Source organism: Paralichthys olivaceus, chromosome 11 (genome assembly GCF_024713975.1).
Source record: "Paralichthys olivaceus isolate ysfri-2021 chromosome 11, ASM2471397v2, whole genome shotgun sequence".
NCBI lineage: Eukaryota > Metazoa > Chordata > Actinopteri > Pleuronectiformes > Paralichthyidae > Paralichthys > Paralichthys olivaceus.
Genome location: NC_091103.1, coordinates 5,138,063 through 5,164,608, shown reverse-complemented (window position 1 = coordinate 5,164,608; position 26,546 = coordinate 5,138,063). Strand labels below are relative to the sequence as shown.

Sequence of the window (26,546 nt, the reverse complement as noted above, 5' to 3'; positions counted from 1 at the left end):
TGTCAGATTCAACATGAAGGGGAATTCTGAGCTTGTGCAAGAGCGCAGAAGTCAACAGAAAGACACAATTCAAAATAAAGGTTTAATTTGAAGCAATTATGTCATTTCAGCTGGATTTGCACTTGGTGCTAGATTGATCATTACTGAGGACACGTTGTTAGTATCGTTAGGCGTATTGCTTTACTGCAGTAATGACACAAGGGCCTGGTGGAAATTATAAACTTACAGTCTGAAAATGTTTAGAAAAAAATAAATAATAGTTTGGTTGGATAAAACAAACAGTGTCAATAAGTCACAATAAAACTCAGAGATTTGGTCAAGTAAAGCAAGGGAACAAAATTAACATGAATTTTAATACAGCTGGAAAGCAGCTGTTCCATTCTGGCCTCGGAGTGCAAGTCCTTGCTTTGCTGAAACAGTCTAGATATATGAGTGCATAAAAGTAAAATACACTGGTTTACACAAACATTTGACCTGGTATTAAATCACATCATTTATCTTGATTATACGGACAGGATGTCCTTGTATGGTTAAAATGATCATTGTTTATTCTTTTCATCAGGAATCCTAACTTATTCCCTTAAGCTAGATTTGTCTACTGTTGGAAAGGTGACATATTGCTTTGATATCAAGTTTAAAGGTTTGTCTTTACCAAGCCTTATCCTTCCAGTAATATTTACAGTGTTAATGCTTTGGTTTAAACATTATTATTTATTTTTCATAAACTAGGAATGGAAGTTTAATTACAGTGTCGTTACAGAGATTGTAAACTGTTCATTATTACTCCATTAGATAGATGCCTTAAATGTTAAAGTCAGCCCAACACATCCTCAGCTGTTGCTGAAAAGACTTAAGTACCTAATAAAACAATTACCTCAGTGTAATGGCATTATAACTTGATATAAAACAACAGCTGTTATGCTGTAAAATAACATTTCACATTTTAGATTAGATTTTTTAAACACTGTCAGATTAGCCAAACTTGACCCTCAGAACATTATTGATATCGGCCGTCATTGTGTAAATACAGCTCATGTGTGTCTTGTGTTTGTGTCGGTGTAGGATTAAGTCAGAATGTATTGGTTGACGTTGTTCTCTCTGTCTGATCCGCAGCAGGGGCCTACTACCCCGCCCAGCCTCAGTTCACCCCATCGGTGCAGGCGGCACCGGTTATTATGAACCCTGCCCCTCAACAGCAGCAACCACCACCTCAGCCTCCGCAACACATCCCCACCAAACGGGAACGCAAACCGGTACAGTTGTTATTCCATAACTCAAAGCATGTTACATAGCTTACTCGTAGCCCAACACATTTGTTGTTTAGGGTTTTCATATTATCCTCTTTAGTCTCATAGTCTCCTCATGATTCCAAGCAATAACCTTTAATTCGCAGAATGAACCATTAACCTGGAACAGGCTTCTTAGAAAACATGGTGGAACTGTGAGTAGCTGAGTAACACAGACCTAAAGGAACAGTTTGTTTAAAATGGAAAATGTTATCAGCTCTATTTGAACAGCATCTGTGTATCAGAGGTCAGGTACTTAAACCTCCACCAGTCTTTTTTAATAATTCCATGTGAAGACATCATATGTGTTTTCCACGCATGAGAAAATCCTCACACAGCTACAGTGAGATAAACTCAAGGTTCTGAGTATACATTTTGACTTATCTGTAAATCTACATATACAGTGTGTGGAAAAAGTACTTGCGTTCTCCTGATTTCCTCTATTCGTGCTTCTTTGGCACATTAAAATGTTTCAGATCATTATTTTAACATAAGGTCATGATGAAACAAACTTCAGCTGTTAAAGATATAATATGTAATTATACTATGACTAAAAATTATTAGATCTATGCTTTTTTTTATTGGCCAAAAATGTTTTGTCCAACAATTGTCAAACTCAGAAAAATCTCCAATTTTTTTCAGGTAACAGGATGTTGTGATAATTTTTTTTGCCTTTTAATTGCACGATATCCTCTTTACCCTTAACTTTGTCCGTCTCAGCTGTAACCTCTGGAGCAAACGACGTACGACGAAAGAAAAACACACAGTTAGACAGCCGGCTGTTTACTCTGCCCACTGTTTGCACTGGACACCCGTAATGGATCATGATTAGTCATTGCTATTTGCTTTAATCAGTAAACAGGATTTGCATGTGTCAGGTAGATTTTCATTGGCAATGGTGGTAAAGACAACAACTCATTATCCCACGCTGCCTCACTCCACACTGCCTCACTAGGTCATCAAACTAGATCATTTGTCAATGTTTTACAGAGAGAACCCTAGAGGCTGAAGTTTGAATATAATCTTTAAATTATCATTCTCATTATTAAAGACTGAAAAAATGATTGTCCCCAAAACCTATTAAATGGTTCTTGGCGGCCCCAACTACAATTAAATGTTTGCCATCACTTGCAACAAGTTGTCTATGTGGGCCACTCCAAAACCTCAATTTTATGATCTTTGGATCATTGTCCTGCTGGACACTCTCCTCCAGGATTTTCTGGTAAAGAGCAGAAGTAATAGTTTCTTTAATGATGGCGTGGATCGTGCAGGCACACTGCAAAGCAGCAGCCCCAGACATTCACACCACTACCACTTATCAGAGTGTTTGACTGTTGGTACGATGCTCTCACTGTGGAATACTGTGTTAGCTTTTTGTCAAAAGTAGCTGGACCCATGTCTCTCACAAAGGCCTACTTTTGGCACATCCACACAAGATTGTCTTACAAGTCTAATGGGACATCAGGATGTTTTTTGGCAAATGTGAGACAAGCCTTTTTGTGCTCATTGTCTTCCTTATTATGGAATTGAGAACCCTGACCTTAACTTTCGCAAGTAAGGCCTGCAGTTCTTTTTATGTTTGTCTGGATTCTTTCTTGATCTTTTCGGATGATACGTTGAAGCACATTTCCGGGACTTTTGGTCAGCCAGCCACTCCAGAGAAGGTTCACCAATAATAGTTTCTTAACCCTTCTGTTTTGAATAGGCTGTTTGTTTGGCCTGTGTTAAAGCTCTAGAGCTACTTTAGAATCAAACCTTGTCATTAGTGAGTCCTCCTCAAACACTTCAATATACTGTCACTTTTATTGTTTGCATGCCTAATGAAGTTTTGTTCATCCTACCTGGTTTATCCACAATGAACATTTTATAGTTAGTTTTTCATACACAAGCTGATTTTGCTTTATTGCTGTTATTTTTTCCTTCATTACATTTCAGAGGTCAGTTTGTTGATCCGAAACTTTTAAGTGTGACAAATGAACAAAAATAGAACAAATCTGTTCCAGGATGGATTTTCACCAAACTTGGTGTGAATATTATTTTGGAGGGTATTTCAAGATGATTAACTTTTGGTGCTAATGGGTCTACAGTCAAAGTCAGTACAAATATGATAAGAAAAAATCCTAACTGGAGATTACTATCTCCCTGTATCTGCATCCTACAGAACTACAGACACAACCTAAACCTTATATAGATGGAGAATCATTTGACAGGGATGACGTCATCATGATGATGTCATACAGTGTAGTATTGTTTTGTAATGACTGCGAGTAGAGACACAATCTACATCACTCTTCAGATGCTTTGCATTTTAGGGTGAAAACTGTCCATCGTAAATCCAACACATTACAATATGAAGTCAGTGGAGTACTCTTCATGCACAATAGAACTTAATTCAAGAAGCAAGTGGTCAGTGAGAAAAATATTATACAAAAATGTATTTGCCCAATTTTTTTGTCAAATGATTCGACATTTTAATTTCCAAAAAGGTAAATGTTCTTGTTTGATGTGCCAGGATTCACAGAGCTATGGTAAAGACATGGAGTTGAGTTAACCGATTGAAATAGATTGAGGTGAGCTCGACCTTAGCTCGGTGTTCTGTAAGACTGAGCTGCTCTGAAACATATTCCCCAGTTCCACAGTATGTCTAGTGTTTCCTCTGCTCTCAGATGGCGCTCGCCTGGTATGTGGTAGCTCTCTGTGAACTGAAGCCCCAGTTTGTGCCTCTCATGTAATCTTTGTCTCTACAGTCTGTGCTGATGGTTGCATTTGAGTCACAAATATAAGCCACAGGTTTTTTCAAAGACATTTCCTGGTAGACCAGAGACTCCTCTATCCAGTTTCAATGAGTATTCTGTTTCCTGCAAATCTGTTTTTCAACCTGTTTCACTTGATGCCACTTACTTCGTTAAATCAAAAGATTGCAGTCGAAGTGACACATCTCCTTGATCAGTACATTTAGATAGATCCACACATATTAGAGTCTCTGCTAAATCATGACAGGCACAAACATGTGCTCTGTGAACAGGTTTGGTTGTGTGTGGATTTTCTCTCATTGCTGCTCATAAACTTGTGTCACTGTGTCTTGAAACTGTTTTTTTCTAGTTTGGAGCTTTTCTGAGGGTCTGTGGTCAATTCTTGTCCTGACAGGCTGAAATGATTTAACTTAATGGAAGCTGGGACTTGATCCGTTGTTTGTCTGATAAATCTTCCACATTATATTATGCTTATACATATATGTATGTCATCTTCTTCTCCATGTAGAATCTTTTATATATATTAAGGCTTGATGTGGTATGAAACCTGGAAAGGGGGTCTCAGCGTTTTTTGCCTAGATACTTGCGTGTGTAGGTTCCTCTCGCCGAGGTATATGACTGCTTATCAGTGACTGTGGTCACCTGGGATGGACTTTGTCCCTGTTCCCATGGGCTAAGGCCGTGCTTCAGTGCTGGCTTCAAGGTCCTTATGCTCCGTCTCTGTCACACACATCCACACAAAATGTAGAGCCACTGCAAGAACTGTGGCACAAAACTGCTTGAGTGAGCTATATTCATACTTCAGCTGTGTTACCTTCCACTTACAGGACTGTGTGTAGACGTGCACAACCTTTTTGTAGTTGCATAAGTCAGATGAAGAAATGGAGAAGGATTTTAACACAAGTTTTCCAGTCTTGGCAGTCATGTGTCTGACTGCGACCATCTGCCAAATTTCTTTTCCACAATTTTTACCTGCTTACATGCAGAAGCTGTAGCTGTGCAAACTACCTTCTCTTAACTTTTTTTACTCCCTCTCTCCCCCTCTGGCTGTGTGTCAAAGAGAAAATGTGGAGGGGGTTGGAGGACATATCGGCACATAGCTCAGCTCCACGTGGCCATCGGTCTCCTCCCTCTTCTGAGCCGGAAGGGCTAACCATCCAGCCTTCCTCTGCTGCTGTGGCAGCACCCACCCCCTCCCCATCCTCCCCCTTCTCCTCCTCTCAGAAGGAGGGAGCCTGAAAAAAATATTGAGGAGAAACTTGAGTGTACAGGATGACATAGAGAGTGAGAGAGAGCGAGTTTGAGGGGAAAAGGGGGAGTTTCTTGTCCTAACTGCTGCTCATTTGATAATAACTTTTTTTTCTCCCTTTTTTAAACCCTCCCATTTCCCTTACCCAGCCCCTCCTTAACTCTCCAGCCCCTTCAACTCGCCTCTGTGGGCGGGGGGTGCACATTCCAGTACCATAGCTTTACAAGGCCAGTCGCATTATCCTTTTTTTCACCCCCCTCCCTGTACTGTTCAGCAGTAAAAGAGGGAGGGTGTGAGTCAAGTTGCTAGCTAGCTTACTGACAGTCAGACCCAGCTCGGTCCTGCTCTGCTGGCGTGTAGCTCACCCTGGATGTGTGTGAGTTTAGCCGAGTCAAACACAAGAGTGCTACATCCACCCACCATTCGGCTCTGCTGGGTTTAAAGTCCAACCCCGAGGCCCACTGGAACTGCTACTCCAGCCCCAGGATGAGAGGGGCCTGCTAGGGTTTGTAATGCTCCGGGAGGGGAGTTGCTGACAGGCTGAACCAGGTTAAGGTCAGTAGCAACAAGTCAGTATTGTTGTTCTTAAAGTCAAAAGTTGGCCAGAGATTGCAAGCGTCAAACCAGCTAGCTGTTATTTTGTACAGTTCAGTTCTGGTCTGGTGACTGGGTGCGTCCCTTTATTTCGTAGCTTTCTGGCTCATACCACTTTCATGACAGCTCTGACTTCCAAAAGTAAGTATGTGTAGTGTGAGTGAGAGAAAAAGAGTGCTGACTAGAAAACACATGTTGGCAGTGTAAGGGCCCTGCTTATGAGTGAGTGATAAGATTTTCACTCAGTCTTCCCCCCTCTCTGTCTTTGTGTTTACACAGGAAAGCTGTCTGTTGCCTGGCCTGATTGTGCTTTGCATTTCTGAGAGTCTGACTTTTTCACATCAGCTTAAATCGGCAAAGGCTTTTTTTTTTTTGACTATTTGGATTAAAGTCGGTTAACTTTATTCTTGCTAAGTCAGACGGTTTAACGGTGACTAAGAGGCTGAGGCACTTTCAGTTGTGCAGCAGAGGAATTTGCATGGCGGTTAGTGTTCGGTGTACCTCAGCATTCAGAGTGTGAGAATTGTAGCTCACTTTGAATGAGAGGCAGAAGGGAGGACTCAGTAAGGGCTGATGATTATAGGCGTTGCATCATGGGAAGGCTACCTTTGTTTTACAAGCTGCTCCACACTGTTGAAAGTTTTTTTTGAGTACAAAAACATGCAGATTGACATATGAAGGCTTATCTTATCTTAGATTTATGTCATTATTTAAGTACTACCTTGCAGATTTATTACCTGTCATCTTAACTTTCTATTTATCTTGTTTTACGTAACACTCCCACCCTTACAGCTGGTCTCCTCCCTCTCTCCCACAGATAAGAATAAGAGACCCTAACCAAGGAGGTCGAGACATTACAGAGGAGATTATGTCAGGGGGCCGTAGTGGCTCTACCCCAACCCCACCACAGGTGAGCTACAATGCCATTAACCCGACTAAGCAGAGGTAACACAGCGGATATTTATATACTCTACAGCATCCATTATATTTTCAACAGACATTTAATTCTCTCAAATTTTTAAAAAAAGGTATCAGATCAGTGAAGTTCAGTGGTTTAAGTTGTATTTATTTCATATTAGTATAAAGCTTCTTTTCAGATTAATCCATGATGGCCTAAAACAAGAATTTGTTCAAAGGGAATGCTACAGATTGCCAGCTCGCACACACGTGTTGCAATACAAAGCATTTGTTTCTTTCCCCCTAGTCGAGTGGAAAAAGTAGTTGTCCTCACCACAAAGGTCATACGTCATTATTCGGTGTGTGCATGTCTCCCAACAGGCAGCCATATCTGGATCAGAAAGCACAGCGGTGGCACAGGCTAACGGTGAGAGCGTCCCAGCTGACGATACACCAGCACTGGTTAGACCAGGTGAGTGCCACATGGACAGAAGCGTGGACAGTTACACTAAGATTTTATACAATATACAATATCATTTTGATATTGTTTGTTTTTTATTCAGCAGCATATAATACTGCTTCTTCCTCTTTTTATCATTTATTTTTTACACTTCTCATATGTTTAATGCATATATCGTTATTTTTATTTTTGCTGTGGGTGTTTCAAAGTGGTTGCTGCAAAAGTAATTAAAGATAAAATCAGAAAAAAATGTGTCCTTATTTGCCCTTTTCCATTTAGCCATTTAGGTCACGTTAAATTTAACTTAATCAGTGGTTTCCTCAAAACATTTTATCTAACTGCCTGAAAATGAGACTTAACTGTTCCCAGCTGATGGTTTCGTCTTTAGATTGTTTCGCTGTTAAGGGCAGGTTTACTGCAGGGGTTGACCATTTTACCACATGGGACCTTGTGTGTTATGAATGAGCTTACATACTAATTAATTGAAAGGGATTAATCAAATAAAGGGACAGAACCCTCACAAAGTGATGTCACATAGCAGCGTCTGGATAAGAGGGAATCATGAGTTTAACCAAGACAATATAAAGTATATAACGTCTTCTATCAATAGATGCGTGGATGCGTGTTTTGGTTAAAGCTGCATTTATTTCAGTGTTTTTTTATCTGTAGGAGTGACACCCATGAAAGCAGCTTTTTTCCTTAGCTCATGTCCTGGGGAGAATATTTATTGTTTTGTTTAGCATTCATTTTTAACTACAGGGGACAGGCCGGGGAATGTAGAAGGAGTTGTTCATGCTAGAAAAGAACTGGTTTTTTGGGACTTGTTGTCCGGACACATTGGAAAGCAAATGTTAGGAACTGTTCAGAATGGGCTCACACACACGGGGTTGCGCTACATGAAAGGACAGAAATGTCATCAACACACCGTGAATTACCCTGACAATTACCTGCGCTATTTAGACATTGGCTCTATTGGACATTACTTAGACTTTGTGCAAGGGGGTTACACTGCATGCTGGAAAGCAGCTGGAGAAGTGCAGCCCCCTGATTCTAGATATTGGAAAGGTGTGAGAGGAGGGGGTTTCTGAAGCTGTGTACTGGCACCCTTAAAGGCTAGGTACCTCTAACATTAAATGTTTCTTCAATCAGTCTGTTTCAAGCTACTGTACTCTTAGATGTTTTTGTGATCCAGGTCTATTTAGTCTCTGTCATGCTCCAAATACAAATGAGTATGAAAACATATGTGAGCTCATGTAGTTGTTGTTGTAGAGTTGTGCATGTCATATCTTGTCATCATTCTCAATAACGTTGTTTTGTCTGACTTTTGAACCTTCAGATGACAGTGGTAAACCTACGCCTCCTCCTCAGTCAAAGACACCTGACCTCTCTAAGGACTCTATCCCCACAGAGGCTGCATCCTCTAACACAAACACTAAGGCCCCTGCACCCCCTCTAATATCAGAAGCAGAGGACATCCCTGTCAGCGCTATATCCACCGCTGCACCCAGTGCTCCTGTTGCGGATGTGATGGACACTCCACCACCTCCACGGGAGCCCACTCCAACACCTCAATCAGCACCTGAAGTGCCAGCCTACCCAGCACCCCTTCCTGACCCTGTCCCTGTCCCTGGCTGTACTGCACAGGACAAAACAGAGGAGGAAGAGGTGGAGACCGAGGCAGCTGCCTCCTTGGACACACATCTTAACCCTCTCTCCAACACCAACGGTGTTGCAATGGCCGAGCCAGAACAGTCTCCTGTCTCCAGTGACCTGGAAGCTCCTCTGGAGTCTCCCATTGCACAGCCCGAGGAGCTCCGTCTTCCGAATGGCCTGCCACTGCCAGCCCCTCAAGACCCCGAGGCCCCTGCCATCAGTGCAGCCGAGCGTGACGACAGCCCCATCGCTGAGCCTGACATCAGCCAACATCCTGTCATAGAGATCACTACAGCCATCATTCAGGCAGCGCCTACACCTATTGTCCAAGCCACACCGTCACCTGTTGACCAGCCTGCACCCACCTCTGCCCCTCTACCTGCCCCTCTACCTGCCCCTGTACCTGCCCCTGAAACTGCCCCTGCACCTGCCTCTGTACCTGCCCCTGCACCCGCCTCTGTACCTGCCCCAGCACCCGCCTCTGTACTCGCCCCTATATCCAACCCTGTACCTGACCCTGTACCTGACCCTGTACCCGACCCTGTACCTGCACCTGTACCTGCACTTGCACCTGCTGTCCAGGAGATTCCCGCTGAACCAGTCGCCCAGGCAGCACCTGCCCCCGCTGAGGTAGAAGACTCGCTTCCTCCCGTCGTCCTGGATGTAAAGGACGATTCCCCAGTGCCCCAGTCCACCGCCAAGGAAGAGATGCCATCTCCTGCAGAGGCAGTTGATGACAGCACACCAGAAACAGTGGCCACTCCTCCCCCTCAAACTGCAGAGGAGAGGGAGGACACCCCTCCTCCCCAGACAGTCACCCCTGCCCTTGTAGAAACTACTATGCAAGGTCAGTCACTTACCCATGTTTGTGTATTGGATTTCTGTTCCTTCTCTGTTTTTTGTAAGTTGTTACAAGTCATTTATCAAATATGATATGTATCTCCAACTTCCATCATCTACGGAAAAAAATTAATTTTAGCAATACTCATGTTTGCACTGATCTTTGGATGATGGAGTTTGTCTTCCTTCCTTTAGCTGCTGTGTCTGTGCCCAAAAAAAAGAGGAAGATGAAGGATCTGAACAAAAAAGAGGCAGTGGGAGACTTGCTTGATGCCTTTAAAGAGGTTTGTGTGCAGTACTGAATTAATTAATTCATTTTGATGCATTTACCGCCTGTTTTGATGAGTCTGCAGTTTTTCCGTTCCTTCTTATGCTGGCAAAGAAACGACTTTAGCCCAGTGTATAATTCAAATCAACCCCTTTACCTCGCTGTTGCTGAATTTTAAATGTCGCCTCCCAGGGTTTATCTATTTTACATAAAAAAAATAAACTATTCTAAATCACAGTCTCATTGTCCTAATGCCCCTTCCTCCCCTAACCCAGGAGCAGGTCGTGACCCCACCAGAGCCCGAGCCCGTCCCCGCACCAGAGCCTCAGCCCCCTGCTGCTGCCCCTCCTGCCCCAGAGGAGGCGGACCTGACCTGGGAGGACAAAGAGGACAAGGAGGACAAGCTGGACAAGCTGGATGCTGAGAACATTCAGCCAGACGATCCAAACTCTACTGACAAGAAGTACCAGTACAAAGAGGGTGTGTCTCTGAACCTTGATGCCATTCAGCGTTCTTACATTGGCAATTCAGTGTGAACATTGGTCTTATCGTGACTCAATTGACTATGTTTACGCTTGCTTCATTGAAAATCTAGGAGTGGTGTTTTGCTTCTGTTGACATGAGACAGCTGTGGAAAACGATAGTTATCTTAAGACAATAATATTAAAAAATTTAGATAGCCTTTATCTTCAAACCTTTGTTAATTTTTTATTTGCAACTTTAACTAGAACACAAAACAGGAAAGATACATCTCCATTCACAGTCAAAGCATAAGAGAATAAGTTCAAACACTAACTGCAAAAATGTACACCTGTACTATTCTGCTGTTTCAGTAAATTTAAAAAAATGTTTCATTCATTTGCTAGTCTATCTGCCACCTTGTGGACATTGTAGGGATTTCATTATCTACATGTACGCTCACGTCCAATCACATAATCTTCTCCACTCAGCAGAGCTGCTTGGCTGTGTTGGGAGAATACATCCTGTGACACAATTTCCCTGTTTCATTCTGGATTGATGCTCAGTGGCTTGAAATAGTTTCCAAAACATCTTCAATAAAAGAGCATTGTATGTCCCTGTTTCAGAACAATGGATGCCAATTAACCCTGAAGAGAAGAAGAAATATGACAGGGGGTTCCTTCTGGGCTTCCAGTTCAGCTCAGCCAGCATGAACAAGCCGGAGGGTCTCCCAGCCATCAGTGACGTCGTCCTAGACAAGGTGCATCATCTTACACTTCAATTATTTATCTTAATTTGCCTTGCTTTTGACAATTGAGCCCTTTTACAGTGTATGTAAAGAAAAGGGCCTTTTAGTTTTGATAGGTTTTTTAACTTATGCAAACATTTTTAGGATGTGATTAAGAAGCATGTGACCAACATGGGAAAACATGATGGCAACATTACATCTTTGAGAAATTGTATTCATTTTTATCTGCTCAGGCAAATAAGGCCCCTCTGCGTCAACTTGACCCCAGCCGTCTGCCAGGAATGAACTGTGGTCCTGACTTTACACCCTCCTTCGCCAATCTTGGCAAGCCTGGCATGGGAGGAGGAAGCAGCAGAGGACCAGTAAGTTATAATTTCTTAATGTGATCCAAGAGCTGTGTACTTGACGATCATAGACCATGAATGGTGTGGCATCTTTGTCCCTCCCCAGCCTCCAGGTATGGGAATGGGAGTTGGTGGTCCACGCCGCTCTCAACAAATGCAGAGGAAAGAGCCGAGGAAGATCATCACCAGCATGTCGCTGCATGACGACGTGCAGCTGAACAAGGCAGAGAAGGCCTGGAAACCCTCAGGGAAGAAAGCTGTTCGCAGTCGCGAAGTAGAAGAGCCAGAGGAGAGCGACTCAGAGCAGAGCAAGACCAAGGAGCTGTTCAAACGGGTTCGCAGCATCCTCAACAAACTGACCCCTCAAAAGTTTCAACAACTAATGAAACAGGTGACTGATCTGACCATTGACACAGAGGAGCGGTTAAAAGGAGTCATTGATCTCACTTTCGAAAAGGCCATCTCCGAGCCAGACTTTTCGGTGGCCTATGCCAACATGTGCCGCTGCCTTATGGGGGTAAGTTGTGCTGCATGCCAATTGTAAATACATGTTGATTAAGCTTCAATGTTTACTTTGGAACTTTTGTGGTTTAAATGTTTGCCTCAGCAGATAAAAAGCTGTGTTGCTGTTATACTGTGTGTTAAATGATAAACTAAGTAAATTTGATCATGATGTTATGAATATTAGTGTCCACGGCTGTCGATTAAAAGAAGCTAAAGAGATAGTTACATTTCTTCAGAATGAAGACTGAACTGATCAGCCTGCTGTCTGTGTGTGAGACTGAGGGATAATCAGCAGTGGAATGCTGCATCTCATCACCCCTGGGACCCTTTATCACAGGCTAATAAAAGCAGGGTATTTGATAAGGAAATTGGTTGATAACACTCCTGCATTTAGACTCATTGCTGCCAGCATTGTGGAAAAGAAAATCACAGCAACGGGCTGCTGAAAGAGTCTTTAAAATGAAGTCTGTGAATGTTAATGTAGGTATTTAAGCTTGGAGCTAAATTTAAGTTGGCGAAAATGGCTCAGTGAAGGAACCCAAAGTGTTTCTGTGATTCATTAAAAGGCCCTGCACTTACACAATAACATGACAGGCAAAAAAGGTAGGAATGATGTGATGCCCATGTCTTGTGGGTAGAACTGTGGTGTTTACGATGGCAGGCCTAGTCAACACATACCTCTGCCAGGATCAGGTGATGACCTGAAATTAGTGTAGCGTGGCTGGGCCACTGATCCAAGTGATGGGATTGAGGAACTGAGGAGCCACTTGCACTACATGATAGCCCTTCACCCTGTTCCCCCCCTGCTCTTTGTTCATTTACATTTTCTCTGCTCTTTGCAGCTCAAAGTCCAAACCCCAGATAAGCCGGGAATGAATTTCCGCAAGCTGCTGCTAAATCGATGCCAAAAGGAGTTTGAAAAGGACAAAGATGACGATGAAATCTTTGAGAAGAAACAGAAGGAGCTGGAGGCTGCTTCAGGGGTATAGTGATGCCTTATGAAAAATGAGTTTTTTATGCACAAATGTTGATAGTTGAACTTGAGTGTGTGATTGGGAGCGTTGCAGGGATCCACATACTGTGAAGAATCCATTATGCAAAGATTGTACAGCGTCCGTCTGTATATTGATAAATGTGACATCTTTCCTTCGCAGGGAGAGGAGAAGCAGCGGCTCGTCGAGGAGCTACAAGAGGCTAAAAACCAGGCCAGGAGGCGCTCTATGGGTAACATCAAGTTCATTGGTGAGCTGTTCAAGCTTAAAATGCTCACTGAGGTCATCATGCACGACTGCATCGTAAAGCTGCTCAAAAACCACGACGAGGAATCCCTGGAGTGCCTGTGTAGACTGTTGTCCACCATTGGCAAGGACCTAGACTTCGAGAAGGCCAAGGTACAACGCACACAGTTAAATAAAGAGAAAGCAGCATTCATAAGCATATGCACATTCCTCCTGATATATGTGTAGCTAGATCATGTTTTAATTTGAAGATGCAGACTCACCTCTCTGTTTCTGCTCGTCTTCAGCCTCGTATGGTCCAGTATTTCAATCAGATGGAGAAAATAATAAAGGAGAGGAAGACCTCCTCTAGGATCCGCTTCATGTTGCAGGATGTGCTGGACCTTCGACGGGTAAGTCACAGACGCACACAAACCACAGCTTCCCACAATGATATGCAGTAGTCAGCAAAGAGGGTCTGGGGCATCGGAGAGTTTAACCATAAATGGTCAATGCAAAGGAGCCCATGAATATTAAATTATATATATGTTAGAAGATATTATTAAAAACTATTACAGACTCAGATTAATGGTATATGAACGTAATTTTCTATAAGTTGATTTAAATATTTTTCAATTGAAGGACTATTACGGTACAGTTATCTCGTACGAGCACAAATAACGTTGTTGGTGACACAACCTCACGTCTGCAAAATGTTTGCACACATTGATCACAGTTAGTGTGCACATTCTCCCATCAAGTTTGTTTTTTTCAAACCCTGTTTTGTGCGTATGCAACGGTTATAAATGAGACCCCCGGTCTGTGGGTGTCTCTTTTATGGGCAAAGAAAGAAATGTCTTCCTCAGCTCTTAAATGCGGGGCAGCTCTCAAAGTCAGAGCTGCTCTGTGCCGTAGGCTGAGAAAACAGGTTAAACAGCACCATCACTTCAAGTAGCATAGTCATCCGTCTAGTTTGGGCTGAATTAATTCATGTTTTCATGATTGTTCATTAAAGAAATCTTGTACCATCTTGTATTCAAGTCCCTCAGTCATTATCAGTACATTTTGTACTTCCTCCATCTTGATTCCAGGGCTGTCTTATAAAAACCAGCTGAGTGTAGTTGCGTCAACACATATTTCTCTGAAGGAATGCTGCAGTCCTGTAGTTACGCTCCGAGTCCCACCCACAGTGTTACAGAACCTGCTGTCTTCAGTGTTTTTACAAGCCAGAATCAGGTGCAACATGTCAGCACATTGGCCCAATTTAACTGTGAAGCTCACACTGTATCCTCTGTTATTTCCTTTCCAAGCTAGTTATTTGTTATTTCCTTATTGTTATTTCCTTTTCCAAAGCTGAAGCTTGTCATTGAGAGATGCCTTTCTAAATCTTGTTTCTCATTAACACAGAGGCTTAGCGTCATAATTTAAAAGAGAAGTGTAATCCAAGAGGCCTCGTCTCAGTCAGAACTCTTGAGTTGGTGCGATTAATTTCCAGGGAGTTGTTAGTTCCATTTTGATTTTATTTCCATTTGAGTATTCATAGTATTCAGTTTCCTTATTTCAGTAAGTATGTAACTGAAAGTATGTATAGCGCCATAAATTCTCTATAAAGACAAACCATGTCAAAAGTTTAGCGGCCAATTAATTATTTTGTCATAATTCTCTTTTGCCCCTCCCAGAACAATTGGGTTCCCCGGCGAGGCGACCAGGGCCCCAAGACAATTGACCAGATCCACAAAGAGGCTGAACTGGAGGAGCATAGGGAGCAGATGAAGGTGCAGCAAGCTCTCATCTCCAAAAAGGAGTTTGGTGGTGGTGGTGGCGGTCAAGGAGGCAGGATGGGCGGAGGAGGCTCCGGAGGACGCGGTGGGTCTCACACCCAAGGCCGCGGCGCTCCTCCCCAGGACGAAGGCTGGAACACTGTGCCCATCTCCAAGAACCGACCCATTGACACCTCGCGCCTTAGCAAAATCACAAAGGTATGTGGAGAGGGCCACTTTTTCAAACATGCACTGAATTCCGCAGATGTGTGAATGCAAATGTCAGAGTGAGATGCTCCGCAGTTTCTACAGACTTTCTCTGTGTCTGTGTTGTAAAGAAAATCACGTGATCTTCGCAGCGGAATTAATACGTCACTTCCTGTCTCTTGTCACTTGTTGTTTAACGATTGTCTCTTCCTTCAGACTCCTGTTCTTGACTTCAACAATCAGTTGCTTGCCCCAGGAGGTAAAGGCACATGGGGGAGCTGGGGTAAAGGCAGCAGCGGTGGCTCCACTGCCAAACCTGCAGAATCTGGTAGGTTCTCAAGACTGATGTGGTTATACATCAAATGCACATCTAGTGCACATTTCAAAGCTGAAATTCAACGTGTGCCTCATGTGTAATTTCATCCCCAGGCCCAGAGTCAGGTAATCGTCCAGCCACCAGCACTGTGAACAGGTTCTCAGCCCTGCAGCAGTCGCTGTCCTCCTCTGGCTCTTCACTGGACTCAGACAGACGAGTTCCTCAGAGGTGAGGATCAGGACATGGAACAGGCAGCCTTGAAGAACAATTTATAACGTTTCTTGTTTTGTGTTTATTATATATTATAAGAAATAATCACTCTTCTTGTTTGTGACTCATTTTCTATCCCTGACTCTGCTCTCTACCCCTCCTACAGAAACAGCTCGAGTAGAGACCGTGGTGATCGCTTTGACCGCCAGGATCGCGGCGGCGACCGCTTTGACCGGCGAGACGACAGACGTGACGACCGACGGGATGACCGTGATCGCAACCGGCTACAGGTCACCAAACGCAGCTTTAGTCGGGAGAATGAGGAGCGGAGCCGCGAGAGAGAACAGCGCGGGTTGGCCGATCCTGTCCGCAGAGTAGCGAGTATGACAGATGACAGAGACCGAGGCAGCAGAGAGAGAGCCAGGAGCAAAGAGAATGGTAGGTGGCAGTACTCAGCTGCTGTGTGGATTTAAATAGGGTATTCCAAACTTCAAATTGAAAATCTGAGAATTTTCTACCATTCTAAGAAGAAGATAAAGGGATTATTGGCACAAAACACTATTTTAAGGCCCTGACCCCCATACTGTGCTTAATAAATATGTTATGCAACAGGGATACTGAGAATCATACTATTCTCAGCAAAAGTTCAAATCAATCCACAGAATAAGACTTTTTTTTTGTCTTGTGTGTTACAGTGAAGAGGGAGGCAGCCGCCACCCCTCCCCCTCCTCGTCCCCAGACCCCCACCAAGCCTGCCTTGACTGAGGAAGAGCTGGAAAAGAAGTCCACAGCCATCATCGAGGAGTACCTGCACATCAACGACATGAAGGTACGCACCGATCAGCAACCTCTGTGCATTTCCTGTGGCTGCTTCACAATAAAAGTCCCTGTGTGGTTTGTTGGGTGAACGCTTTTAATGTGAAGCCGCAGCAGCACAAAAGCTTCTATTAATAACCGTTAACAGTGACACTGAAGTGCGTCTAAGCATTATCGCTTATCACTGTGTGATGTCCCTCTTTGTCCCAACAGGAGGCACTGCAGTGCGTGCGGGAGATGAACAGTAATCAGCTGCTGTTTGTGTTTGTGCGAAACGGGCTGGAGTCGACGCTGGAGCGCAGCACCATCGCAAGGGAGCGCATGGGCCTGCTGCTGCACCAGCTTATGAAGACCGGCATCCTCTCAACACAAAACTACTATAAAGGGTCAGTGTGGAGCCTGTGAAGTACATTATTTCACAGTGGGACATTTTCCTCATCAGTTTAACAACTTTGAATATACTTTAAAATGTGTGCATCCTGTTTCTTCAGGCTTCAGGAAATCCTGGAGGTGGCTGAGGACATGGCAATAGACATCCCCCACATCTGGCTGTACCTGGCAGAGCTGCTCACTCCCATGCTCCTTGAGGGAGGTATCCCCATGGGAGAGCTTTTCAGGTTAGTGGCTGGGACCACTTCACCCCTCAGTGAGTTTGGGAGAGAAATAAGTCAGAGAAGGCAACTTGTGTTTTTCACCGTTTATTTTGTTCATTCATTTGGTCTCCAGGGAGATTTCAAAGCCCCTGATCCCTCTTGGAAAAGCTGGAGTCCTGCTGGTCCAGATCCTCACTTTACTCTGCAGTGGAATGGTGAGATCAGTCTTCAGTTAGAATCTATATTACATCACATCTATCGTATTCTTCCGGCTTCTGAAGGCTTGTAAACCCTTTTTAAAACTTTTGAGTTGTTAACTTAAGATAAAATACTAAACTACAACTTTGGGTAAATTGCTGCTTTTGAATCCATGGCTTAAAAGTACTTCATATGTTAAAATGTCTTAAGGTAGGTTTTAATTATGTTAACATTCATTTAATACTACCTCGTTGAATGTGGGGGAAAAAAAAGTTTTATTTTCTAAGAATAGGCTACTTCATCATATGTTCAACTATGGGGAGGTGTAAGTAATTCTGGGACTCTGATATTCCTTCATATCGGTTGGACTTGATATTGAATTTCATTCATTATGGTCTTATAAAGTCTTACATTTAACTTGATGGAACCCTCGTATATAAGTTTGTGAGAATAGGAATCTGAACGATTCAGTCAATGTGGCGGTAATGAATGTCAGCCTGAATGTAATCAGTGGATGTCCATCACTCAGTGTGTCTCAACCGTGTGTCTCCCCATCAGAGCCATAAAAAGGCCGGAACAATGTGGAGCGAGGCAGGCCTCCGCTGGAAAGACTTCCTGCCTGAGGATGTAGACGTCAACAAGTTTGTGACAGACGAGGTGAGCAGTCACTAACTGGTGTACCATCAACTGAAAGATGGCCTGAACGTTTTTATCTAGTTTTAAGATATTGAACGGCTTCTTCTTCAAGATATGTTCAGCTGTTGACATTCGTCCTCAGATATCCGATCACAAGGGGACAGCGTTAACGTCGTCTGTTCACAGCCGACATTAAGATGCGTCTCCACTGAACACTTAGCATCAGATCTCATTTCCCTGCTCTATATGCGGCCTCGTGCTTGTATATGTTGGAAACATGATTGCTGTGCCTCTGTCTGTAGAATGTGGAGTTCACGCTGGGTGACGAATCAGAGGAAAGCAAAAAGTTGGAGCTGAGCTCTGAAGAGCTGAGCAAACAGCTGGACAGACTGTTCAAGGACAAGGCCGACGACCAGAGGATCTTTGACTGGACTGAGGTCTGTTCCTGCTGCAACCTCAGTGTATTCAAACTGACTCTCCCAATACAATGCTGTTGTTGTTATGGATGCATTTGTCCGATGTATGTGAGGACCAAAGCTGGTCATGCTGCCTCTGGTTTTCTACACACGTGTTAATAGACTTGTCTCTGTGTAGGCCAACCTAGACGAGCAGCAGACCTCCTCCAACATGTTCGTCAGAGCTCTGATGACCTGCGTCTGCCAGTCAGCAGTCGTCTGTGAGTCAACTTACACTCTTCAGATTCTTTATTCAGGGCTGAAAGTACTCGTTAATTATTTGTTCATTAGAGGTAATTCACCAAGTTGTAACGTCTCTGTCTTGAGCTAAACGCTGAGAAGAAACTGATTGTTCGGTAGGAATTGTGGGATTTGGTGTTTGACCGGGACGTGGTTTGAACTTGTGGTATAGATAGACTACAACTTCCAAGTAGAATAGCGTCAAACATAAACACACAAAACTGTATTGTTGTTCGCACAGTTTTTTTTTTTGTGTGTAGCGCGTGTTGGAATAAAGAAAATGTGATGGACATATTCCAGACTAACAGTTCAGACGTGTCAGGTCTGTCTTCACAGAGTGGTGTTAAGTGAGTCTTTCCTAACTTTGACCCCTGCAGGTGAAAACCCCTACAAGGTGGACAGTGAGCAGATCAAACAGAGAGCCAAACTGCTGCAGAAATACCTGACAGACGAGCAGAAGGAGCTGCAGGCTCTCTACGCCCTGCAGGCCCTCATGGTAGAGATGGAGCAACCTGCCAGTGAGTGGCTCATTCATTCTATTTATAGTTCATTGTCAGATCTGTTTCTATGCACAATTTCTACTTTACTTCAAATATTATATAAATACTGTTCACATGTAAATTCTGATGACGGGCTCTTGTTTGTGTGAAACTAGTTTAAAATTTCCGATCTCACTTCCCTCCGTCAGATCTGCTGCGGATGTTCTTTGACACACTTTACGACGAGGATGTAATCAAAGAGGAGGCCTTCTACAAGTGGGAGTCAAGCAAAGACCCCGCCGAGCAGCAGGGCAAAGGCGTGGCCCTCAAGTCCGTCACTGCCTTCTTCACATGGCTCCGCGAGGCCGAGGACGAGTCCGACAACAGTTAGGCCCCCCCGGCCGCTGGGAGAGGATCCTTGAAGAGAGTGAATGTTCTGTGGAGGATTCAGAAGAATCTGAATCAGCAAAATCCTTCTGCATAAACAGAAAAAAAGCCAGAAAAAAAATCTTCACCTGGGAGAGATTGTATTATGGATCGAACGTTCGATCATCTTATTTTTTTCGTTAATATTTTTTTGTTTTGGGTTTTTTTTTTTGTTTGCGCTACAGAATGTGTTTTTTTTTTTTTTTAATAAACGCGAACACAGGATTTATTAGCGAGAGTAGAAATAAGAGAGTGAGAGAGAATGCTGAGAAGTGACACGCTGCGAGAGATGAGGCTGTTTTTTCAGTATTTTTTTTTTGAGGTTAGTCTGTTTTCAAATGGCTTCTCACCACGGCGACACTATTCAAGACACTTTGCTTTATGACAGATATAAAGAAAAAAAACTTTAAGAGGCTGTTCACATCTATATTTTTGATGACTTCATTCTTTATCATGGAGACATGACTCAGCGACTTTGTCATGTCACGTGTTTGATGTTTGATCTACATGATGCATTTATGTAGACGGTTAGTTTATTGTGTCCAGTGTTGGACGATTGGAGTGAGTGTTTTTTAAGAAAATACAAAACTACAAAGAGAAGAGGCGAGGACTGTCTGATGGACACGTCAGACCGGAGCGGTTGTGGACTGTACGGACTTCAGACTTTAATGAGGGTGGTGTCACTGAGGAGAGGGCCAATGACCATTGACCATTATGCTGCTGGGGGGCGGTGATGCTTCCCTGATGCTCCTCAACCCCACCCCAAAGACCCCTACGGACCCTCCCCTCCGTGTGTCTGTTTTACTTGTTTCCTGCGCTTCAAAGAAACAAACTGTGGACTGAGAAGAGGAAGGCGAGGGCTCACGGCTGCACCCTCCGACAAAGCCTGTTGATGGATTTTAAAAAGATGAAATATCTCTATTAAAACTTGAAAAAAAAATACACACAGACAAAAAAAAATCCACTTTAATGAAAAAGGACTTTTAAGAAGAGTAGAGTTAAACAGTACGGATCCTTACGAAGGCCTTTTCTGCTTCCAAGAGTGAAAAATGCATTTCAGAGTTCTGTAAATATGACAGATTGGTTTTTTTTTTGTTGTTGTTGGTTTTGTTTAGTTTTTTTTTTTTTTTCAAAGAAAACATGCTAATGTAACCCCCCCCCACCAAACAAAGTGACAGTTCCCTTGTATTTATATTTTTCTCTCCTCAGCTGGCAGAAGGTGCTTGTAATTATCCACCCCAAATTACAATTTAATGAAAATTTGTAAATACTTTTTTGCTTTTCTTTATTAAAAAGATATTTAATTAAAGAAAATTAATGCCTCTTTTCACATTCAAAACTGGAAGAGATAATAAAGATCGTTGCAAATAAAATGGCAAAAAAAAAAAAGACACTCCCATACTTGTGCTTTTGTGACGGCAGCCTCTGTGACAACACATGGCTTCTTCCCTCTGTTCTGCCTCGCAGCTAAACGTGTCCTGTAACTGTGATGAGCAGAATCAGATCCTGCTGGTTGCTTTCCTCTGATGCTCTAAACTGCGACTGGTGTGGGTTTACGATCTGTTATACACTATGTGCTTCTGTATTTATCGTTAGGATGGTGTGTTTTCATTGTGCGGATGGAGTTGAAAGTTCATGATACTGTTGTTGACTGCTGAGGAGGTGCAGATAGCTGAGATAGTGGGAGCAGGACCTCGAGCCAAGGAGGTTATGTTTTCACTCAAGATTTAGCAAAAGTGACTGATTGGATTTTGAAATTATTCACTATAGTAAGACCTCAAATCATTGTGGACCGTTTGTGTTGAGGTTTAAAGACGCTCACAGTGAAGGTGTCACCTCTGCCATTGTGTTCTGTGTCCATACGCAGCACCCCAGACGTGCAGCCAGTGTTGGTGATATTGAGTATTGACTGATAATACTCCTAGTCCCAGAGGAACCGTGTAATAGAACAAACCGCCTTTTGATTAAAACTGTCTTAAAGAACAGAGTTGTGGTATCTGGTCTTAGCTGCATCAGACTGTAGAGTGGGAAAAAAAACCCATCTGTGATATCATCCCCTTGAAAATGATTCTCATCCAAGAAACAACGATAAACCTTCAGAGCGAGTTTTCATTTTTCATCCTGTCATATCTATTATTGGTTTTCTTCCAATATAGTTTTTTTTTTTATTATGCCACATATGGTGTAATGAAATACCTTACTCACACTGCATTGTTTTTCCTCTCACTGTAGGCTCTAACCTCTGCAGTGTTGCGTTATTAACCGTCATTTCAGGATGAAGATACCAAACAGGAAATTCAAGAATTGCCACAATACCTGTGAGTACCTGTCTAATTTTCAGAAGCTGGATTAGGCTTCATGTTTTGGTGAGTGGCCACTGATGGCTTATAAACCTGAAAATTATATAATGTATTATATTGCATTTAAAGAATTATGAATGAATTATCGTATCATGATGAATTTCCTTACTATAAATGTGTTAGTTATTGTTAGTATTGACTAGGTTATCAAAAAAGATAGATCCACCACTGCAAAAATATAGAAAACCATGGAAAATATAGTTAAATGTCAAAAATAAATAAATAGATAAATTGATCAATAGATTCCCTCCATTAAGACGAGTCAATAAGATTTGATAGAAGACTTATTGACAAAAGAAGATAATGGTCTGAATCTAAAAGACATAGGTACTGTATCAGTGTACTTACTACGTGTGTCTGAATTCGAGCTAGAAAAAGTAAAGGCAGTGAAAATCCTTGGTTCCCTCTGGATGCTCCAGGTTCCTCTCAGTCTGAAGACGTGCACGATGCAGGTCAGGCTCTGTGGAGCCTCTGTAAACAAAACTACACTCTGAAGCAGCATCACGGAAAACAAAAAGCTGCTCTGTGTATCCAGGCTGCTCATGCTGTATATACTGTATATATATATACCTGTGCTGAAGACACAGAAGGTTGCCAGTTCAAGTCCCAAGAGTGTAACATCAGTGCTGGGGGAGGTGAGGGGAGTGGGCTTCGCTCTCTGGCTCTCAGCTGCCGACATCAGCCAGGAATAGAAAGTGTGGATGTGCAGAGCTCATCCCGGACCAAAAGAGTGTGTGTACTCAGCAAGCTTTGCTACAGAAAAGAAAAACAACCTCATCTTTCCCGCATTGTCGCATTTTAGGCGGTCACTTATTTTTCATCCCCTCAGAGCTCTGTTGTTCAGCCCACATCTCCCCCTCAACATATTCTCTTTCTAACCAAACCCTAGAGCTCGGGCGCTCTCTGTTCAGAAGCACTTCACGCTTTGTAGACTGTAATCCAACCTCTGTGAAACCTTAGAGTCAGAGTCAGGCCTTTATTTTAAACTGCTGACATGCCCAGGGAGGGAATCGCCTTATCTCTACCCCGCTTTCACTCGGTCGCAGTATCACTGTCAGCCGGACCCACTTTTCAGGTGACATTTTCACACTGTTGCGTCACTGGTGCACCTATCATTTCTTCTCCATGTAATCCTCCCAAAGCATATTTGCGCAGGCCTTTGTTAATAGCTAGGCAGCCACACGGGCACGGTGCAGTTCAGTCTGTTCAGATCCTACAGAGATGAAATCCTTAGAGAGCTCTCCGACACCGCATCCCTACTTCACAATACTTCTTTGCTTTTGTGTTCTTTGACAATTTGGATAAACATGTTTCAACCAGTGCTCTCGATCCGATGAATTTACAGGTGCGAGTCTGCTATTAGCTGGAAATGTGTCGTAATGACAGATGAGCACAGACCTAAAAGTGACTCAGCCCAGATCCTGTGAGAGGAGATGAAATTCTGATTTCTAGTTTGGTTTGACATTTGTACATCTGCGTGTTCGTTCATGTAAATATTCCAGAAACGCCTTTTTAAACCCTTCTGCAAAATCTTTTTTAAACCCATTTTCTCAGTGCTGTTTATCTGCATCTGCTGCGTGCTAGTGAATTTTTAAGTGATTTACACAACACCCCTCAGTGCACATCTGGCGAGGATTTGAAGACTTCACAGGATTTCATCTCTATTTGTGATGTGGGGAAAAATAAAAAAATTATATATATATATTTATATTATGTAAGTCACTATGAAATAGTACAATATACTGTCACTACTACATAATTATTGTTATTTCATCTCAATGACATACTATCTTTTATTTTATATTTCATAATATTGTTTGACCACAGTAGTTGTTCTTACGATACCGATAAATATATATCTCCTGGATTCTTTTTCTAAAATGTAAGCTTATATCTTTTTTTAAATCTTCAAATATGCAATCTGTGTTTTTTATAATAATGTCATTTACCTAAAACTTCCCTATTTCAGATATAGTGAAACTAAAATACTAAAACCAGCATATAAATTCCAATCATTTCAAAAATATTCCTTTGTAGAACATTAACACCTTCACAGCTCCTCACAGGTATCTACAGTCTTTGACAGTTTGGGATGAGGACTCACTTCAGACACACACTCACGAGGGTTGAGCCTCAGTAGTCACTGTCCAATATACACTAGAGGGCGCCATTGCACGGTATATTCATGACCATTATTTAGTATAGTAGTTAAATATTTACGGCAGCTCGCACACATCCTCAGACATTTCTTAATTTTCATCCGTACAATGGACAAGAAGCATCTTAAGTTTTAAAGGATACAGAAATTATTAGTCATGAATATCTTTTATTTTTGATCCAATGGCTTTCTGCTTGAAAACACAGGTTACACTCTGTGTCTGCTGGGGACGTTTGTAAAACCAAGTTCAGTTATTAAGAAAACACTGAAGATGGATGCAAAGATTTAAGTAAAGACCGTGATCACAAGACCGTCGGGAATCGTTAAGTGCACAGCGATCCAACGACTTTGAAAGTTATTGTTAGGCAGATGCGTTTTGGCTTGCGGCCTTTCTCAACATCATCAAAACACTAAGAACAACCATCACAACCACCCGCCACAGCCACGAAACCACGTTCGGTGGCAGAGGGAACTCACATGCAGCACTTTGAACTGTGAGGCATTAGCCTGGAAACCGTCGGCCGAGAGCGGACTGAGCCCGAAAGCGTCTGCAGCTGCAAGACCAATCCACCGGCTGCGAAGTGTTTCAATGATCACTTGATTGCTTTGACCTCTCCACACCATCACACACCCTTAACCTCACTGAAAGCTATTTCCAGACGTACCGCGGGGATTTAGTGTTATATGTGTGAAAACAACAACACCTTGCTGCCCTGACCTCAGGATCCACAGCAAAGCAAAACTAAATCCCTCAGCACGTGACACTGCACTCACACACACTGCACTCACACACACAAAGGTGCACACACACAAAGGTGCACACATAAACTCAGACAAAATGTGCAAATTAGTGTGCTTGCTGTTTCTCCTGGTTTCCAGTCTCAATGCTAAGCAAACTACCTGCTGGTGTTAGCATCATACTTAGCATCAGAGTGTGATCAATGCTCTCAGTTAATCCTCAGGTTATCTCCCAAAATGTCAAACTATTATTAGTTTTAATCAGTTTTTTCATGTTTACTTCTCATTCTTTTCTCCTCACTATCGTCTCTTAACATTGTTTGACTCTTTCCCTTTTTTCCTAATTGCTGCCGTGACCCATTTATTCCCACAGGAAAATTGCAATGTGCACACAAACACGCTGCCATGTGTGTAATGACCTCACGCCGTATCATCACGAATCATATCTCCCTGGCAGATGGCAGCGGGTGTGTGCCACAGTCTGCCGTCCTGCCGGCCGCAGAGATCCACACCAGTGAGGACGCAGAGTGTGGTCCCTTCACCAGCATCACTGACAACATGTGAGCCAGTTCCACTCACCACACAAAGTACCACACCAACCCATTCAGCTGTCACACTCCGCTGTCACAGAGCTCTCCGGCAGTCTGACGTTTGTGTGTGAGGGAGACCGAGAATGTTCAAGGTCTCATTTATTTGTAAATCCCACCTTTCACTACACGGTACCTCCAAAGTTCTTTTGTACAGGAACATGAATAAAACACAAACACGGCCACTGCGATAGACTTTGAGAAAAGCCTTTTGAGTTTAATGTTGCTGAACCACGTGTCATGTAAACACTAATCTGCTGTTTTCCTTTTGTTATTAATGACCATTTATACCTGTACCTTTTTTTTAATTGGCTGTGTTCAGAAACTGAAAATGCTAAATTTATTTCTGTAGCATTTTGGAAATTTGTAAACTTCATTTTTGAAATGTGCAAAGATAAGATAAGATAACTTAAGATAAGTTAAGAACACATGGGATAATATGAGATAAGTTAAAAATAAGATAAGACGAGAAATATAAGATAACATAAGATAAGAAAAGTTAGAATAAGAAAAGTTAATATAAGAAAAAATAAGATAAGCTAAGATAGCATGTTAGCATTTGCATACTAACATGAAAAATATTGTAAACATATCTGTTAAAAACTTTCACAGTGAGATTGTTAGCGAGCTGACATTAGCATTTAGCTCAATCCACGATAAATTCAAAGTACAGCCTCAAAGCTGCTAGCATCTGGTTAACTCTTAAATTGGATGTAGCCACATATTCCTGTGTTTCATCAACGATATATTATGGACATTTAGTCCCAATATATATTTTCAATAATGTAAATTTTGACATCATGCGTACTTACATATTTATTCCTTTTAGTAGCTGTTTGCTTCCAAATATGGTGAAACAAAGGGCTACGCTACAATTCTCTCTCATCCCCAGCAAATTCGTGGTGTTTAACCTCATTTACATATTTCATGAATTACCACAGTCCTCGTCAAATACGGCCTGTCCGCATTTGCAAGGCTAATCCCTGCACTCATTGGGAACATTAGGTGATCAAATTAGCTCTTCTAAATGTCCCATTGATGGCGTGACGCATGGTAGCTGTTGAATAACCAGTAAAACAGCATCAGTTGCCATGT

General features: G+C 42.6%; 1 protein-coding gene and 1 non-coding gene across 23 annotated transcripts in view; both read left to right on the top strand.

Annotated features, from left to right (window-relative positions):
• LOC109634539 (eukaryotic translation initiation factor 4 gamma 1-like) overlaps positions 1–20,922 on the top strand; it is a 34,008-nt gene extending 13,086 nt beyond the window's left edge. For 21 of the 22 annotated variants that reach the window (XM_069534387.1, XM_020095103.2, XM_069534382.1 and 18 more), the window contains 25 exons: positions 1,114–1,253; positions 6,700–6,792; positions 7,161–7,251; positions 8,576–9,739; positions 9,928–10,016; positions 10,276–10,480; positions 11,086–11,219; positions 11,441–11,569; positions 11,658–12,068; positions 12,898–13,038; positions 13,210–13,446; positions 13,581–13,685; positions 14,952–15,251; positions 15,456–15,567; positions 15,669–15,783; positions 15,932–16,203; positions 16,461–16,594; positions 16,795–16,967; positions 17,073–17,198; positions 17,308–17,389; positions 17,931–18,029; positions 18,311–18,445; positions 18,603–18,684; positions 19,081–19,221; positions 19,392–20,922. In XM_069534387.1, coding sequence (XP_069390488.1) covers positions 1,114–1,253; positions 6,700–6,792; positions 7,161–7,251; positions 8,576–9,739; positions 9,928–10,016; positions 10,276–10,480; positions 11,086–11,219; positions 11,441–11,569; positions 11,658–12,068; positions 12,898–13,038; positions 13,210–13,446; positions 13,581–13,685; positions 14,952–15,251; positions 15,456–15,567; positions 15,669–15,783; positions 15,932–16,203; positions 16,461–16,594; positions 16,795–16,967; positions 17,073–17,198; positions 17,308–17,389; positions 17,931–18,029; positions 18,311–18,445; positions 18,603–18,684; positions 19,081–19,221; positions 19,392–19,573 — 4,892 coding nt within the window. In that variant the 3' untranslated portion in view covers positions 19,574–20,922. Of the gene's footprint in view, positions 1–1,113; positions 1,254–5,473; positions 5,844–6,699; positions 6,793–7,160; positions 7,252–8,575; positions 9,740–9,927; positions 10,017–10,275; positions 10,481–11,085; positions 11,220–11,440; positions 11,570–11,657; positions 12,069–12,897; positions 13,039–13,209; positions 13,447–13,580; positions 13,686–14,951; positions 15,252–15,455; positions 15,568–15,668; positions 15,784–15,931; positions 16,204–16,460; positions 16,595–16,794; positions 16,968–17,072; positions 17,199–17,307; positions 17,390–17,930; positions 18,030–18,310; positions 18,446–18,602; positions 18,685–19,080; positions 19,222–19,391 lie in introns of those variants that run through there. The other variant, XM_020095106.2, reaches the window with a different exon arrangement.
• Positions 12,744–12,818, top strand: LOC138412129 (small nucleolar RNA SNORD66). The gene has a single exon (XR_011244637.1). It is a non-coding gene; the product is annotated as a small nucleolar RNA SNORD66 (small nucleolar RNA).
• Positions 20,923–26,546: the final 5,624 nt, after the last annotated feature.